Below are 16,219 nucleotides of genomic sequence, written 5' to 3' on the forward strand. Positions count from 1 at the left end.
AGGTAGATCCGGTTAAAATGCATTTCCTGGCGATGAAGAATTTTATCAACCTATGTAATAAGATCGAGGCGAGATACCAACTGCGGTCTAAACCTAGAACCCAAAGGAAAAAATAGAACGTGAGACGAACTCGATCTCTAATCCCAACCTGTGTTGTTCGAAGTGGCACCGTCGTCGATTGAGACCAAAGTCACTGAGTGGCGATTCCTGGTCATCAAGTTTGTGACTTATTCCTGAGGCCACTAGACATTCAAGTGGTTCAAATGGCAAAATCCGGGACTGGTGGTGTAGTAGTAAGCGAGATTGCCCCCAGTTGGACTGGGTTCGATCCCAGACGGTCCCGGTGACATTTTTCGAGACAAGATTTGTCTGATCACGCCTTCCGTCGGACAGGGAAGCCATTCATCAAAAGTCCGAAAAGAAGTCAATTACCTATGCTCTTCTGATAACTGCAATTCTCGAAAATGATCCTTAATGGTGGCTAGAGCAATAACACCGTTTAATTTGTAATCGGGACCAACGAAACGCTCTCATTCGTGTTCCCTGCCATTCTACACAATGATTCGCCGGACCCTTCCCAGAACCGGGAAACTCCGTCGTCGACCCAGCTGCTCGGAACAAACTTGCATCCGCCCCGGTCCGGCACTTGGCGTTTTGGAACCGACAGAATATCCTCAAGCGGACACACTCGCCCGTACCGGGGTGCGTTTTTACCCACCTTCATCCCGCGTGTCCTTCGTCGACCAGGTTTGAAGCAAAGTCAACAAATAACGTAAATGTACACAAACATCTGTCAAATCCGATTATAGCACGAATTTTTGTTCGCTATAAATCATTCTTGCTCGACATGAATTGAATTCTTGTATGACAAGAATTGAATTATTGTCGAACAAGAATTGAATTGTTGCTCCGTTCACCTCGAATTTTTAACATAAGTTTTTTCGAGTATTTTATGATGAATTCATGGAAAAAAATATGTAAGTTTGTTTCTTTCGAGTAAGCAAGCATGTTTGCGAGATTTTTCCTCGAAAATAATGCGAAAGTAACTAAAAAATAATTCTTGTTAAAATTGAACCGGTAACATGAATTCAAGAACAAGAATTCAAGAGTTATGAAAATGCACCCTAATGTTCATCATTTGAGCATAAATTTAGTGATAAAAAAGTTCGCCGGGATTCTGATTTTAACGTTTGTAATTTTCAGTGGCATTAAAAAAGGCAATTCAAAATTATTGTATTTTTCATCCAGGGGGATGCTAACGGCAGCCATCTTGGGTGATTGAGATTGATAACGCGCGCAAACTGCGCACAGTGAAAACAAAAATATTTCTTTTTTTCAATAATTCAATTTTTGTTATAAGAATTACTTTAGTAAAAGTCAAATTACATAGTAATTAAGTTAAACGTTTCATGTGATAAAAGTACAACTTTAAATGAGGTCATCGGCCCGATGTGTGCTTAATAATCCCAACTTTAGTAGTTTATTTTGCAAAAAAAAAAATGATAAAAATCACCTCACATACATACACTAACTCTTAAACGTACATTGCGGTAACATTTTACATAGAAACAATAATTACTTTATTTCCATTTTATGCCTGCAGTTTTTGCACTTTTTTTATAGTGCGCAGTTGCTTTGTTTTGGTTCCGTAACGAACAGCTGTTCTTTTGTGCTGGAGCCGAAGTTGACATTTCCCTTTTGTTCTGGTGCCGAAGTTGACAACTTGTGTTGGCTGCGGGCGAGCTGCCTGTAGTGAGATATAGATGTCGCCCCCCTGTTTTCATCAAACAAGCACAGCGCAAAGAAACGTCAAACGCCACTTTTTGTTTGGAAACCCTTGAACTGAGATGCCCAACTTCGAATCTCAACGTCTAATCACTCGTCGATGGCACGTCCCCGTTAGGTACTTGTCGTAGGCCGGATCCCTCTCGATCACACATTTCCAGTACAACTTCTCCACGGCGAATGCCAGCAGCGAGATCCCATACCCGAGGGCCAGTCCGATAAAGGCCGCGGTCAGCTTCTGAAGGTCCATCGTAGCTTCCTGCGGGGGCAGCTCTACGTTGGACTGAAACGCCTCGATCGCATCCGCTAGCCACTTTTTGGTCAGTCCCGTTTCGACCAGCGCTCGCACGTACTTGTCCACCTTTGGCTTCAGCGGAGAGTTTTTCTCCAGCCCGATCGAAATCGGCATGTGGACGGCGCATTCCTCCATGATGTGCAGCGTTTGGCGAGCTTTTTCCGACTTTCGCGTCGATCGGAGGTGTTTGAGCGAGTACACGTTGTCGTAGTAGGCGAAGTTACCGCGGACAACCCGTTCAACGGCCGCGTCCGGGTCGGGCGTGTGCTCCAGCTTTCCACCGATGATCATCGACGGTTTGTCCTGGGCGGTTTGAAAGAAAAGTCGATTTTGTTCTCCCCACGCTCCGCATCTGATCGGACTCTCGGCGAGGTCCTTGAGCTTGTCGATGGTCAGCCGAGCGACCGGTTTGGAGAGGATCGCTGTTAGGGAGGCTCGGTAAGCGACTACCAGGAGGATACAGTAGATCCAGTACCATCCGGTGAGCAGGCGCAGTGGCCAACCTTTCGGAAGTCGCGGAAGGGATACCAGGAGGAGCATGCTGTAGGTGTAGATGATGCAACCGGAGAAGGTATCGAAGATATCTCTGGGAGGTAGTGGATCTCTCCAAGGGAGCGCTTGCCGCTTGAAGGGAACCATTTTCAGCATCTTAAGCTTGCTTAGGTCTAGGGTGTCTTTTTCAACAGGTTTACGCTTGAGCACGTGGTTGATTCTCGTCCTTAGTTTGCTAATTTTAGAGGTTTTCATCTTGTTAGTGATCATAACTTTGACAGCTAAGAACTTAAGGTTACCGAACCGTACACGCTTAGCGCTCTTAACCTTCCTGCGTTTCGCGACTAACTCCAGATCCCGCCGGTAGATCTTCTCATGCCGGATGTACATCATAAGCCGGGACAGCGCGTAGAACACCGTCCCGATTGAAAACAGCGAAACCAGCACACCAGCCCACATTCCACCAGTAAACGGAAGGATCAGCGTGGTCCACGAGTTGTCGGTGAGGGCCTCCGGCGTGAGGAACGTCAGACATTCGGTGTTGTACGGAATGCTGAGGTCCATGATTTGCAGGTGGTACAGCGTGTAGTGAAGATCGGCAAGTGCGAAGTCGGCACGACCTTCGTTCTGAAATTAAGGGTATTGATATCAATGGTACTTTGTTCACCAGTTATCTTACCATATCACCGAGCAGTCCGGTCGAGTTGTCGTCCTCCATAATGGTTCCCCACTTTTCCGTTCCAGCATCTTCCGTTTCGTACAGACTCATTTCGAATCGCATCGCTTGGGCAACGGCCTTGAGTAGTTCCACCTCGAGTCCGCTGTACTTGATGCGCTGTCGACGTTCGCTGCTGGTTTCGTTAAGCGTCGTACGAAATATCGCTGGGGTATGTTCCAGCACTACCACGCGCATCGTCTGTCCGTCCAAGCTAGCCGTCTTATCCGAAAATAGCTTTCTTCCGTAACGGAACTTGCCGTTGTGCCAAAAGTCCAGCCGCTTCGAGACGAAAACTCCCTTCAACGGCAGCGGAAACGGAACCGTACTCAGCTCGAAGTGACTTCGTTTGTGACTGTTCTCGACCGTTAGCGTTCTCACGAACACCACGTTGACGATACGCTTCCACAGGTAGTGAAGTTCCGGAACAAACAGACGATAGTCGTACAGAATGATAAACTTTGCTCTCGTGTCCAGAATCCGAGTTTTGTCCCCATACCTCAGGAATCGCTCCATCTGAATCCCGTTCGCAATCAGAACCACGTAAGCGCCACAGCCGATCTTACGGATCTCTTCCAGCATGCAGCGCACCTGCTTGCCCGGTCGCAGCGTGTCCTCGTCCTCGGGAATCTCAACCACAAATCGGGGATGACTGCCGATCTCTTTGAACAGCGTGTCCGTAAGCGTCACCCGATAGATGGGATCCGTAACGAAGGCATAGCAGTGTCCGGGCTTGGTCTTACCCACCAAATCTACGATCAGTCGCCCGAAATCGGCAAGATCGTTCTCTTCCTCGAACAGGGTGTGATTTAGGGCAGCTGAAGCGATAGCGATCGCCAAGGCGAAAACTAGACAAATCTTTACGACTTCCATGCCTCGGGACCGTTGCAAAACATCTGACGGCGGAACCCTTTTTGGGACAATTCGTCCAAGTGATTTCGAATGCAAATTAGATATAAATTTTTAATTTTTGCTCCAGTCCAGGCTCGGGACGCGTCCTTGCGAATGAAATTGAAAGTATGACCGGTGGGGGGAATGCAACAGGTTGTTTGAGAAGCTTCGTGCTTTCTTAAACTATCATTCTGGGAAAGAAAATCCATCACTTGAGTAGGTATTTCGGGTCATTGTCTAGAGTTCAAAGCAATCAGTCAGTTATGTTTCAGTATCAACGCAGTTGATTAGAAGTAGTTCTGACGAGGAGTGTCATTCTTTGGGCGAGAAGAAAGCTTAGCTGGACGGAGACGTAAAATCAATGGAGCACCCGCAGTCGAACAGTTTTTGACAGTTCGCTCCATAAGAAATACATTGTAGAAAAAAGCAAAAACTGCTCGAATGGAATTGCTCCATTGTGAAGACGGTTGGCTCTCGGCCACGATAAGAAGCGTCGCCTGGAAGAATTGGAGTGCCATGTAAGAGCTGTATCGCTCCAAAGAATACCTTAAGATGCTCAGAAAATCACACATTGTGAGGAGAACGTTTCAGAAGGTACACTGCCTCTCTGTGTCGAAAGCGGGAGGTATCAAATTAAAGAACGAAAAAATCAAAGCATGCTTTCGAAGGGACTTAAACAAGGACTTAAAGGTTTATTGACAGATGGAGCAATATTGATATCGAGAAGCTTGACAGAGAGTCAACTGTAATAAGAGGACCAAGCGTGATGATCGACGGAGACGAGTTCAAGGTTGTCGAGAATTTGGTGTACCTGAACGTAGTTGACATCATCAGAGAAATTCGGATTTGCATCATACAGTCGACTGTCGATTTTCTCGATATCAATAAATCTCTATCTATCGATGAATTCTTCAGTCCCTTCAATCTGCATACTTCAATTATCTTCATTCCTCAATATTTTCCCTTGCTTGAAGGATCTCTTCCTCGACGGTCCCTTGGATTCTGTTTGCTTTAAAAATCTCTTCCGGTTGTCAATAATTTCACTTTCTCATGGCTTGCATAGACATTTTTCTTGACGAAACGAAGCTTTGAAGGGTGTTTGACATTAGTTTGTTTTTGTTTGATGGACGTTGCCATGATTCTCTCCCATAAGCGGTATACGCACTTCGGAAGGAATCGGTCAAGAAAAATTTTAAATGGGCAACAGCGGCAGAGTAAGCAAGCCAGAGAGGGTGAAAAAAAGTCCCAAGAAATCGTTCCCTCTTCTTTGTTCTGCTGTTTGTAAAGCTGTTTCTTGACCCCTTTCCTTCCGATCAGCATAAAAGCCTATAGCTGGGTATCAAGAAAAAAATATTTTCAATCGGGTCTTCATTTTGCATCGTTCTGTAAACTGATGATTCTCTGCCTCGACGCTCCTTGGATATTGACAACCAGAGAGTCGACTGTAATTGACAGTTGTGCATGGACTGTCCTTTGCATCAGTGCACAATGTACGAAATGCTGATAAGGCGATCATTGGGGGCGTACGTGAGAACAATGTATGGAGGAGAAGGATGAATCACGAGCTACCCAGTGAGCAATACTGAAAATGTCAGGTCTACACTAACGAGATAACTCTTCGAATATCGAAAACTACCCCAGTTTGCGTAGTTTTCATTCCTTCCTTCAATGAATGAACCCCCCAAAAGCTGAATGACAAGAATGTCAGTGCCAAAGTTTGGTTCATTCGAGCTGCTGAACGTTGGTATTTGTACCAGCGGCATCGCTAAGCATGTGCGTCCACCTCCCCCTATGTATTCCCGAGCTGGTTCTACTGCCGCTGCTGCACGGCCTCCTTCGATGTGTTGGTAACTCCGGTTGGCATACGTTAGTACAGCTGAAAATCTTGGCCAGAGTTTATTTTCTGCCAGTGTCTCGATAAATACGAGCGGCGAGCGCACCCAAATCCGAAACCTGTCCTGTCTGCAGTCACCGTGCGGAAGCGCCTCCCAGCCGACCCCCGAAAAAACTCGCTCACCAGAACACCGGACTGCCTTCGCCATATGGTACGGACCGTCGCCGGCTCCCGTCCCATTCAGCAAACGTCGGCCAACTCGGATCGGAATTCCGCTGCTGCTGCTGCTGTGGTCGCGAGCCCGATGAAAAGATAATAAATCAATATCAGCAGCAGCATGCCACGTAATGTTAGCCGTGCGACCATCAACCAGGACTGCTGCGATTTGCTGAGTGCCGTCGTTGGCGGTGTCCTGCAAAACTAGGAAGTTGTTTGGAGAAGGAATTGAACGGAAGGTTTAGATCAAAGTCGATTAAGGGAAATTGTTGCGGTTTGGAATTGGACGGAGAAGGCAAAGTCTAGAGGACTCTCTCTTCGGTGGTTGGGAGGTGAGTTGGTACTTCTTCAATGCAGTGACGTGTGGTGGTGTGGTAGGCTCTCGCTGAGGCTTTGGAGACATGCATTCGATAGAATTTCGATGGAAACTGTCTCTTTTAGGAATGTTTTGGAGCATGATGTGACATTATTGATTTTAGTTGACCCGGAAATATGTGTCAAGCGTGATTTTGCCATATTTTTGACGAATATCTTGTGAGTTGGCAGTCCTAATCCTATTCGTAATTTAGTCTTGTTTCGGGAATTACGCTTAATTTTCAATAAATGAAACAATTTAACTGATCATCAGCCACATTTCATTAAACTGATTAGCTTTTAATGACCTGCACCTACACACATGGTCGCCAGACAGTGCATTTGCGGCTTCCAAAGTTGTCGGTGCCACCGCATACACACCTTTCGGGTGATGTGTCTATGTGTTGCTACCGTTACTTGGAGCTCGACTGGAATCGAACGATCAAAAAAAGTATTTAACTTTTTTGTGTGTGAATGAGGCAGGCCAAGGGTGCATGATACTGATGATACTCGTCGGTTGACACACCTAGGCGAGGAACATCCCGGAAGGAGCCCAACTACATCCGTAGTGCTGTTTGGACAAAACAGCATGGCTCTTGTTCCTTGCAAGTGTCCTATTTTCGTACCTCCACGTTGGCTTGGTTTAGTCATCATGATGACAAGGTGTAACCTAGCTGGTGGCCTGTGGAAACGACTCGTAAACCTTTGACCAGCGAGGGTCAGAGTCGAGACGGCTAAAAGAAAGGGGCGCGTCAATGTGGGAAGGGAAGTAATTTGTGATTGTAGACGGTATTGTTTTGATTCGCAGTATGTTGAGTCAACTGCTGTGGATGTACCAGAGAAGAAGTTTCTCTTCTTCCCATTTCAGCTAACAGCTATCTTCTGTTTATTTTGTTTCACTGATTTTCTAAAACGGCTTCTGTTTACTATCTTCCATTTGATTTCGATTTACTTATTTCTCAACGCTTTTCCACACTATTTCACCAATTGGTGCTGCTGTAACAAACTGTCTGCTTTCCCTTAATTTGGCAGCGATGTCAATTTTGTTTATCATGTGCCTTTTCTTTATTTATCTATTTGAATAATTTCTCATCTTCCCTGTAAATTGCCCTCAATACAATCTAAGCTTGTTTGTTACCCCTATTTATTAACTATTGTTAATTTCTTTATCTACTTCATAAATTACTATCTTCCTTTTACTATTGATTCTTTACATAGTATATTTCCTTCACTGTCCATTGTTTTGAAACTTCACCTTTTCTTAAGCAAGTGAGGTTCGAGCCCTTACTCAATTTATGGAATGATTAAAGGATTAACACAAATATTACTATTGTACTTTTGAAAAACTTTTCTAAAATGCTTAGGACCAAAATATTGTAACACAACACCGCGACAAAAGAAATAGCAACATATAAACACGACTCAACAATAGGAAAGGTTTCAGGAGAAAACAATACACAGTAAAATAACAACTAGTTTTTGAATTCAAACTAAAAATATGTATAACAGTTTTTGCTTTACTGAAAATTGATAGGCACACTATAAATGGTTAGGCGCTTATACTTACATCAAACCCTACGTAATGTACCACCCCCGGCCGAGTTAAAATGCGTAACCGGAAAAGAAGGTGTGCATGCCTGGCACGAACACTCAAAGCGTGTTCTAGCGTGCTGCTCGTACTGACTCAGAGCAAGGGTGAGATGTAGGTGTAAGGGCAGTGCGTGTTCGTCGGGAACCTGGTGCATAAGATCGGTCAAGGCCCGTTCTTACACTGAAAATTGCGAATTGCGAATTGCGAACTTTTTTGTGTGTGAATGATGTTGATTGTTCTTTTTGATGTCTCATCATACTAGTTACGAAGGCCTACCGCATTAGCACCACTGAAACGCGTGGTTTTATCAAGGAATTACTCATTTTAGGAAATTTTCCGTCCGTATTCGGACGAAAGTTCAAAGCGTCTCGAAATGACGTCAACGTTGCAGCACATGGTCAGGTTGGTTCTACCCGGAATCGCCCTCCTGTTGGCGCTCTCCCGGACGATCCTGGCCGCTAGTCAACCGCACAATGTGATATACGCCATCAATGCCGGCGGAGATGCGCACGTGGATTCGTACGGAATCAAGTACGCCCGGGATCCCCTGATGGGCAAGGTCGGTACGGAGTCCGACTACGGCAAGCAGCTGTTGATGATCAACCGCGTGAAGCCCAACGATGAGCTGCTGTACCAGACGGAGCGTTACCATCACGATACCTTCGGGTACGAACTTCCGCTGGCCGGAGACGGGGAGTACGTGTTGATCCTAAAGTTTTGTGAAGTTTACTTCAACGCCCCAAACATGAAGGTCTTCGACGTGGTGCTCAACAACCGCCACATGGTCGTCACGGACCTGGACATCTTCTCGCTCGTTGGCCGAGGAACCGCCCACGATGAGTACGTGTACTTTACCGTGTCCCGCGGCAGACTATACTTCAAGGAAGAAGACTCGGAAATTCGAGGAGGCAAAGTGAAACTGGAATTCCTCAAAGGCTACAAGGACAACCCGAAGATCAACGCCATTGTGCTGATCAAGGGCTACGACGAGTCGAGTTTGCCCCGCTTATCACCACAAGCCAGTGAACAACAGCAGATCCCGGAACCGCTCGGGGATCTGCAAAACAACGGAGCCGCCAGCGCCTCCACCGGCTCACCCAGCTCCGCCGACGGAGACGCCCAGACGGACTCAAAGTCAAAGAATCGAAAAACTAGCGGTCCCAAACAGCCCAATCCGTACTCCCTGGACGAGTCGTCCATGATGCTGCCGGTGTTCATCGCGATCGGCGCGTTCATCCCGCTGTTGTTTTGTCTTTGTCGACTGTGATTTTATTGCAAGCAAGCTCATCTTGGTTTTATCCTAAGTACCGTAGTTATAGCCGACGTCGGCGCGCCGTTCCCGATTCGAACGAAACCGGTCCGAATCCGGAACCCGACGACGTCGACGGCCGGTTTGTTGAGATATTTTTAACTAAGGTACACTAAATCCCCTAAATACGCTCCCCCCGATTGCGCCTCCCCCGTTTTGCGCCCCCCGAATTGCGCTCAAACCCCGAAATAACGCTCCCCCCAAATAACGCTCTAAGTGGCGCAAATCGGGGGAGCGTTATTGCGGGGTTTTGGCGTAAAATGGGGTTTTCTTTTTAAATGTACTTTATTTACATATATATGAAATATTTGTATAAGGGGTCATCCACAAAACACGGATAAGGGGCCATCCTCAAATCTGGGTATCCAAGAACTCCCGGAATTAATGCCCTAGATATCTACTTGATCAACGGAGGTCTATATGGGTAAACTAACCATCGGTATAGCTTCCGGTAGCTTCACTGAACCACAATGGATATTCTGGGTTACGTTAAAATGTTATGGGTCCTCCAGGAACTCCCGGGAGTTATGACCTGATGATCTACCTGATCAACTGGGGTCTATATGGGTGTATTAACCATCGGTATAGCTTCAGGTAGCTTCAATAAACCACGATGGATACTCTGGGGTACGTTGGATTGTTATGGGTCCTCCAGGAACTCCAGGGAGTTATGACCTAATGATCTACCTGATCAACGGGGGTCTATATGGGTTGATTAATCATCGGTATAGCTTCAGGTAGCTTCACTGAACCGCGATGGATGCTCTGGAGTTCGTTGGATTGTTATAAGTCCTCCAGGAACTTTCGGGAGTTATGACCTGATGATCTACCTGATCAACGGGGTCTATATGGGTATATTAATCATCGGTATAGCTTCAGGTAGCTTCAGTGAACCACGATGGATCTTCTGGGTTACGTTGGATTGCTATGGGCCCTCCAAGAACTCCCTGAAGTTATGACCTGATGATCTACCTGATCAACGCGGGTCTATATGGGTGTTCCTGGAGGACCCATATCAACCCAATAAGGCGAAGGGTATCCATTGTGGTTCACTGAAGCTACCGGAAGCTAGACCGATGATTAATACACCCATATAGACCCCCGTTGATCAGGTACATCATCAGGTCATAACTTCCGGGAGTTCCTGGAGGGCCCATAACAATCCAACGTAACCCAGAAGAACCATCGTGGTTCACTGAAGCTACCTGAAGCTATACCGATGGTTTATACACCCATATAGAGCCCCGTTGATCAGGTAGATCATCAGGTCATAACTCCCGGGAGTTCCTGGAGGGCCCATAACAATCCAACGTAACCCAGAAGATCCATCGTGGTTTACTGAAGTTACCTGAAGCTATACCGATGGTTAATATACTTATATAGACCCGCGTTGATCAGGTAGATCATCAGGTCTTAACTTCCGGGAGTTCCTGGAGGGCCCATAACAATCCAACGTAACCCAGAAGATCCATCGTGGTTCACTGAAGCTATCTGAAGCTATACCGATGGTTAATACACTCATATAGACCCCCGTTGATCAGGTAGATCATCAGGTCATGACTCCCTGGAGTTCCTAGAGGACCCATAACAATCCAACGTACCCCAGAGTATCCATTGTGGTTCACTGAAGCTACCGGAAGCTATACCGATGGTTAATACACTCATATCGACCCCCGTTGATCAGGTAGATCATCAGGTCATAACTCCCAGGAATTCCTGGAGGACCCATAACAATCCAACATGGTGAAGGGTATCCATCGTGGTTCACTGAAGCTACCTGAAGCTATACCGATGGTTAATTCACCCATATAGACCCCCGTTGATCAGGTAGATCATCAGGTCATAACTTCCGAGAGTTCCTAGAGGACCCATAACAATCCAACATGGCGAAGGGTATCCATCGTGGTTCACTGAAGCTACCTGAAGCTATACCTATGGTTAGTTCACCCATATAGACCTCCGTTGATCAAGTAGATATCTAGGGCATGACTTCCGGGAGTTCTTGGATACCCAGATTTGAGGATGGCCCCTTATCCGTGTTTTGTGGATGACCCCTTATACAAATATTTCATTTATATGTAAATAAAGTACATTAAACAAGAAAACCCCATTTTACGCCAAAACCCCGCAATAACGCTCCCCCGATTTGCGCTCAAACCCCGAAATAACGCTCCCCCCGTTTGCGCTCAAACCCCGAAATAACGCTCCCCCGAATTGCGCTCTCCCCCGGTGTGCGCCCCCCCAAAAAGAGCGCATATGGGGGATTTAGTGTAATAGAAATTCTTCTTGGGTTTTCTTTTGATATTCGGAGGCACATTGGTTTACTTAAAGTACCTTGCCAGGGCCGGGACATGGGTTGAGGTTGGGTAGACATTTCGGAACTAAAAAAAGGAAATAAATTTGTGCATTTTAAAAGCCGAGGCTTGAAAATAGGTGTGTTTGTTCCAATATAAATAATTGTAAATAGCTCAGAGGAATATCGATAGACGAGTTAGGATTTTAAACAACAAACATCATTGTTTTCCGGCAGCTCAAACCAGTATCTGTGTGTATTTGTGTAACAGCAACAACCGTGTCAGATTCCTAAACTTATTTCAAAACAGTTTACAAAGCCAGCGGAATTTTATTTGCGTTACTTAAAAAAAAACAAAACTTAGACACTTAATTGAAATGCTCAAAGTTACGTTGTTCATAACTTCTAGTAGCGCACAAAACACTAATTTATTCCGTTTGCCACTCTGTAAGAGACAGAGAGAGACGCAGTACTTAGTTTGTAAGGGTTGATCTTTTGAAACTAAAGTAAAATACAATTACCAAGAAAAAGACTAATCCTGCGCGGTGTGATGCATGCAGTGTGGGATATATTATAATTTGATGACTAAAGAAGAAGAAAAGTAAACATCCTTTGTTGTTGAAGAAAACACTTTAAAGTCTTAAGCAAATGAGTAGCAACTGAGAAAACGGTAAACTAAGAATAAACCTCTAGCGCACTTATCGATAAGCAAAATGATGGCGAAAATAAAAGTTTGATGAATTGAGCATACTTGGGGTAGTTAATCAATGTTATCACATCTTTCTTTTTTTTTTTTTTTATAAGAAAAAAACAGTTTAACAGTAATCTTCTTTGACTTTGAAACGGTTTCGCATAAATATATCATCCATCATCGATGGCCCCATAGCTCAGCTGGTTAGAGCGTCGTGCTAATAACGCGAAGGTCGTGAGTTCGATCCTCTCTGGAGCCAATGGATTTTTTTTGTGTTTACCAAGAAAAAGTTAAATGTATAAAATTTGGCACTATTTTTTTAAAATTCATAAACCTGCGAGTTTTTTTTCCAAAATAGTCTCCTAAAATGGGTTTTAACTTGAAAACGATGCATATTAACAAAATTTAATAAAACAAACTTTTTGCGATTTTGATTTTACATTAAAAGAATTTTGTAATTCTTTTTTTAATTTTTTGCCTTCCTCACCTCAATGAGGAAAGGCTTTAAAATCACTCGAAAAATGAACTTCTTTATTCGACTTCTTAGACCCACCTTCACGTATACCTATCGACTCGGAATCAAATTCTGTACAAATGTCTGTGCGTGTGTCTGGATGTGAGTCCGTGCACCGAAAAATATGCACACGATTATCTCCGGACTGGCTGAACCGATTTGGACCGTTTGAGTCTCATTCGATCCGTCTTGGGGTCCCACAAGACCCTAGTTAATATCATGAAGTTTAGAAAAGTACTTCAAAAGTTATGCTAAAAAAACGATTTTAGCTAAACTTCGGAAGATTGTAAAAAGGGTGGTTTTTGGAAGAAAACCCATCATGCTATATATTATTAGAAAGGTATTTGAAAGACCTTTACAACGCGCTAAAAAGATTGAAAATCTGACAACCCCATCAAAAGTTATGAGTACTTAAGTGTTATTTGTACACTTTTTTGAGGCCGGATCTCAAATATGTTGATGAAAAAGTTGTCCGCATCTATTATGCGACCCATCGTTGGATAGATGATCAAAAGACCTTTCCAATAAGCCCAAAAGATTGAAGATCTGACAACCCTATCAAATGTTATAAGTAATTTAGTGTTTTTAGTTCACTTTTTTTGAGGCCGGACTCAGATATTTTGATAAAAGAATTGTTATTTATACACTTTTTTGAGGCTGTGTGCACCATGGTGTATGAATGCGAGGAAGGCTCCAACCACCTAAAGGTGGATTAAGTAACGTTTTTTAACTAATATTTTAAAAATATTTTAAACTTGGTAAAAGGTTTTTGCCTGTTCTGCATTTCTGAAAGGATGGCATTTTATGTTCCCTAAAACATTTATGGGTAGTTCCACTTCATACGTACACAGCACTCGAAATCAACATTTTATGATCAAGCTCAAATTTGATTTGACTGTTGGTAGCATAAAAACAAGCAAGACTCTCGATTTTCCTCATGTCATGTTGCTTAATGTTCACATTAAGAGCTTATTTTTAAAATAATTTTTCCTTGCTTGAACACGGCCAACGTAAAGTTACCTTAAATTGTATGTAAAGTTTTCACATCACCATCATGTTCCTGAGAAATTTTCACTTGTGCGTCCAATTTTCTTCACAATGAATCCTGGCTTCCAGAGACATCACAGTTATTAAAAATGGAGGTTTCAAACATTTTTTTTTTGCGGAAAAGGTGAAACTCAAATACAAGGAGGTGGTCCGATTTGGACGAAAATTGAGATTCTTGCTTGTTCAAATGGTATCAACAGCCCCATCAAATTTGAGCTTGATCAGAGAGTGTTGCTTTCAATTTTGTACTTTTTTTTTGCATTTTTGAGGTAGTTTTTTCTGTTGCAAATTAACTTATAATGACAAAAACTGATTTTAAAAATAAGCATCACTTTGTGTACCTTTTATCGTTTTTTTCGGTTCATCAATAACTACAACTTTGTCGAAGACACTAAATAGATAAAACAATCCTTCAAAAGATACAGGTTTTAGGATGTTAATAAACTATTTAAATATGGACAGCAAAAATTTATGCTAATCCACGTTTTCGTAGGTTGCCCTTTCATTATTATTTTTTTTTATTTGGATCAATGTGCGTCCATCGATTCTTTATCTCCAAATAAGCTATTTTCCATAATTTGTTTCTCCATACAAATTTAGGACTTTCCTTACAAAAATATCACAAAAATGTTGACCACAGATTTAAAAAATCTTCACCTTTTTTATGTTTTAGTAGACCAAAATTTTAAACCTTACATTACAGCTATAGCATATGTCGGATGTTATGAATTCGACCATAAGTTTGATATTTTAGAATGTAATTTTTTTATGGAAAGTTAAAAAAAACTAAGTAAACATTTGCATGTTTTTAAATCTTTTCGAAATAAAAAAAAAGTATCCAGTGTGTCTGAAAAAATCAATTTTAATTTTCACTGCAATATTAATTTTTTAACATTGGTGATCCGACCTTTGGTAGCTGAAATATTACGGAAACCATTGATCAAATTCTGTAAGTCGAAAAAATAAAACTTTGTTAAGTTTTCTAAAAAAAAGTGCAAAATTTAAAAATCACGATTACCATTCCAAAAGGTTTAAAAATAAATTTCTAATCTAATTTCACAAAAAGTTTCATTTTTTAAATATGTTTTCAAATATTATGAACAAAGATTGACACAAATTTTGTGAACATTCAAAAAATCTATCCTTCTAAAAAAATCAATTACTTGACCCTAGTTTAAATGTGGCGATAAAAATCAATATAAAAAGTTGGGATATTTTTTATTGTGTTCTCAAGTATTAAGCCTTTTTATTTATTTTTTTCGAATTTTTTATTTTTCTCGTGTTTAGGAGGTCATTTTGAGCAACTTTTGTTCTACGAAAAACTTCACTTCTCTTGTTTTATGTTTTGCCTTCCTCACTGAGGTAAGGCTATAATCCTGCTCTGAAAATGAACTTTTTATTAACAGCTCCTAGACCCACCTTCATGTATACATATCGACTCAGAATCGAAAATTGAATAAATGTCTGTGTGTGTGTATGTGTGTGTGTATGTGTGTGTGTATGTGTGTGTGTATGTGTGTGTGTATGTATGTATGTGACCAAAATTCTCACTGAGTTTTCTCAGCACTGGCTGAACCGATTTTGATCGAACCAGTTGCATTCGACTTGGTTTAGGGTCCCATACATCGCTATTGAATTGTTTGAAGTTTCGATAAGTAGTTCAAAAGTTATGTATAAAAATGTGTTTTCACAAATACCCGGATCTCAATTATATGCATGTAAACGATGTCCGGATCCATCATCCGACACATCGTTGGTTAGGTAATTAAAAGACCTTTCCAATGAGTCTAAATTGTTGAAGATCTGGCAACCCTGTCTCGAGTTATGACCACTTAAGTGATATTTATGTACTTTTTTGAAGCCGGATCTCACTTAAATGTATGTAAACTAAGTCCGGATCCATCATCCGATCCATCGTTGGTTAGGTAATTGAAAGGCCTTTCCAATGAGTCTAAATTGTTGAAGATCTGGCAACCCTGTCTCGAGTTATGACCACTTAAGTGATATTTATGTACTTTTTTGAAGCCGGATCTCACTTAAATGTATGTAAACTATGTCCGGATCCATCATCCGACCCATCGTTGGTTAGGTAATTGAAAGGCCTTTCCAATAAGTCTAAAACATTGAAGATCTGGCAACCCTGTCTCGAGTTATGACCACTTAAGTGATATTTATGTACTTTTTTGAAGCCG

At 42.7% G+C, this 16,219-nt stretch overlaps 2 protein-coding genes and 1 non-coding gene across 3 annotated transcripts; 2 read left to right on the forward strand and 1 right to left on the reverse strand.

Annotated features, from left to right (window-relative positions):
• Nucleotides 1-1,815: 1,815 nt before the first annotated feature.
• LOC6033341 lies at nt 1,816-6,351 on the reverse strand. Its single transcript, XM_038251064.1, has 3 exons — nt 6,272-6,351; nt 3,252-4,197; nt 1,816-3,199 (listed from the first exon to the last, which is right to left on the reverse strand). Exons 1-3 carry the CDS (start codon nt 6,349-6,351, stop codon nt 1,865-1,867), a joined length of 2,361 nt encoding a protein of 786 aa, XP_038106992.1. The 3' UTR covers nt 1,816-1,864.
• Nucleotides 6,012-9,589, forward strand: LOC6033342 (malectin). The gene is made up of 2 exons (XM_038255791.1): nt 6,012-6,560; nt 8,502-9,589. The coding sequence occupies exon 2, from the start codon at nt 8,547-8,549 to the stop codon at nt 9,438-9,440; it is 894 nt and encodes a 297-aa protein (XP_038111719.1). The 5' UTR covers nt 6,012-6,560; nt 8,502-8,546; the 3' UTR covers nt 9,441-9,589.
• A 3,062-nt stretch (nt 9,590-12,651) lies between these two features.
• Trnai-aau lies at nt 12,652-12,725 on the forward strand. Its single transcript has one exon. It is a non-coding gene; the product is annotated as a tRNA-Ile (tRNA).
• The last annotated feature ends 3,494 nt before the right edge of the window (nt 12,726-16,219 follow it).

The sequence above is a fragment of the Culex quinquefasciatus genome, chromosome 2 (genome assembly GCF_015732765.1).
Source record: "Culex quinquefasciatus strain JHB chromosome 2, VPISU_Cqui_1.0_pri_paternal, whole genome shotgun sequence".
Lineage (NCBI taxonomy): Eukaryota > Metazoa > Arthropoda > Insecta > Diptera > Culicidae > Culex > Culex quinquefasciatus.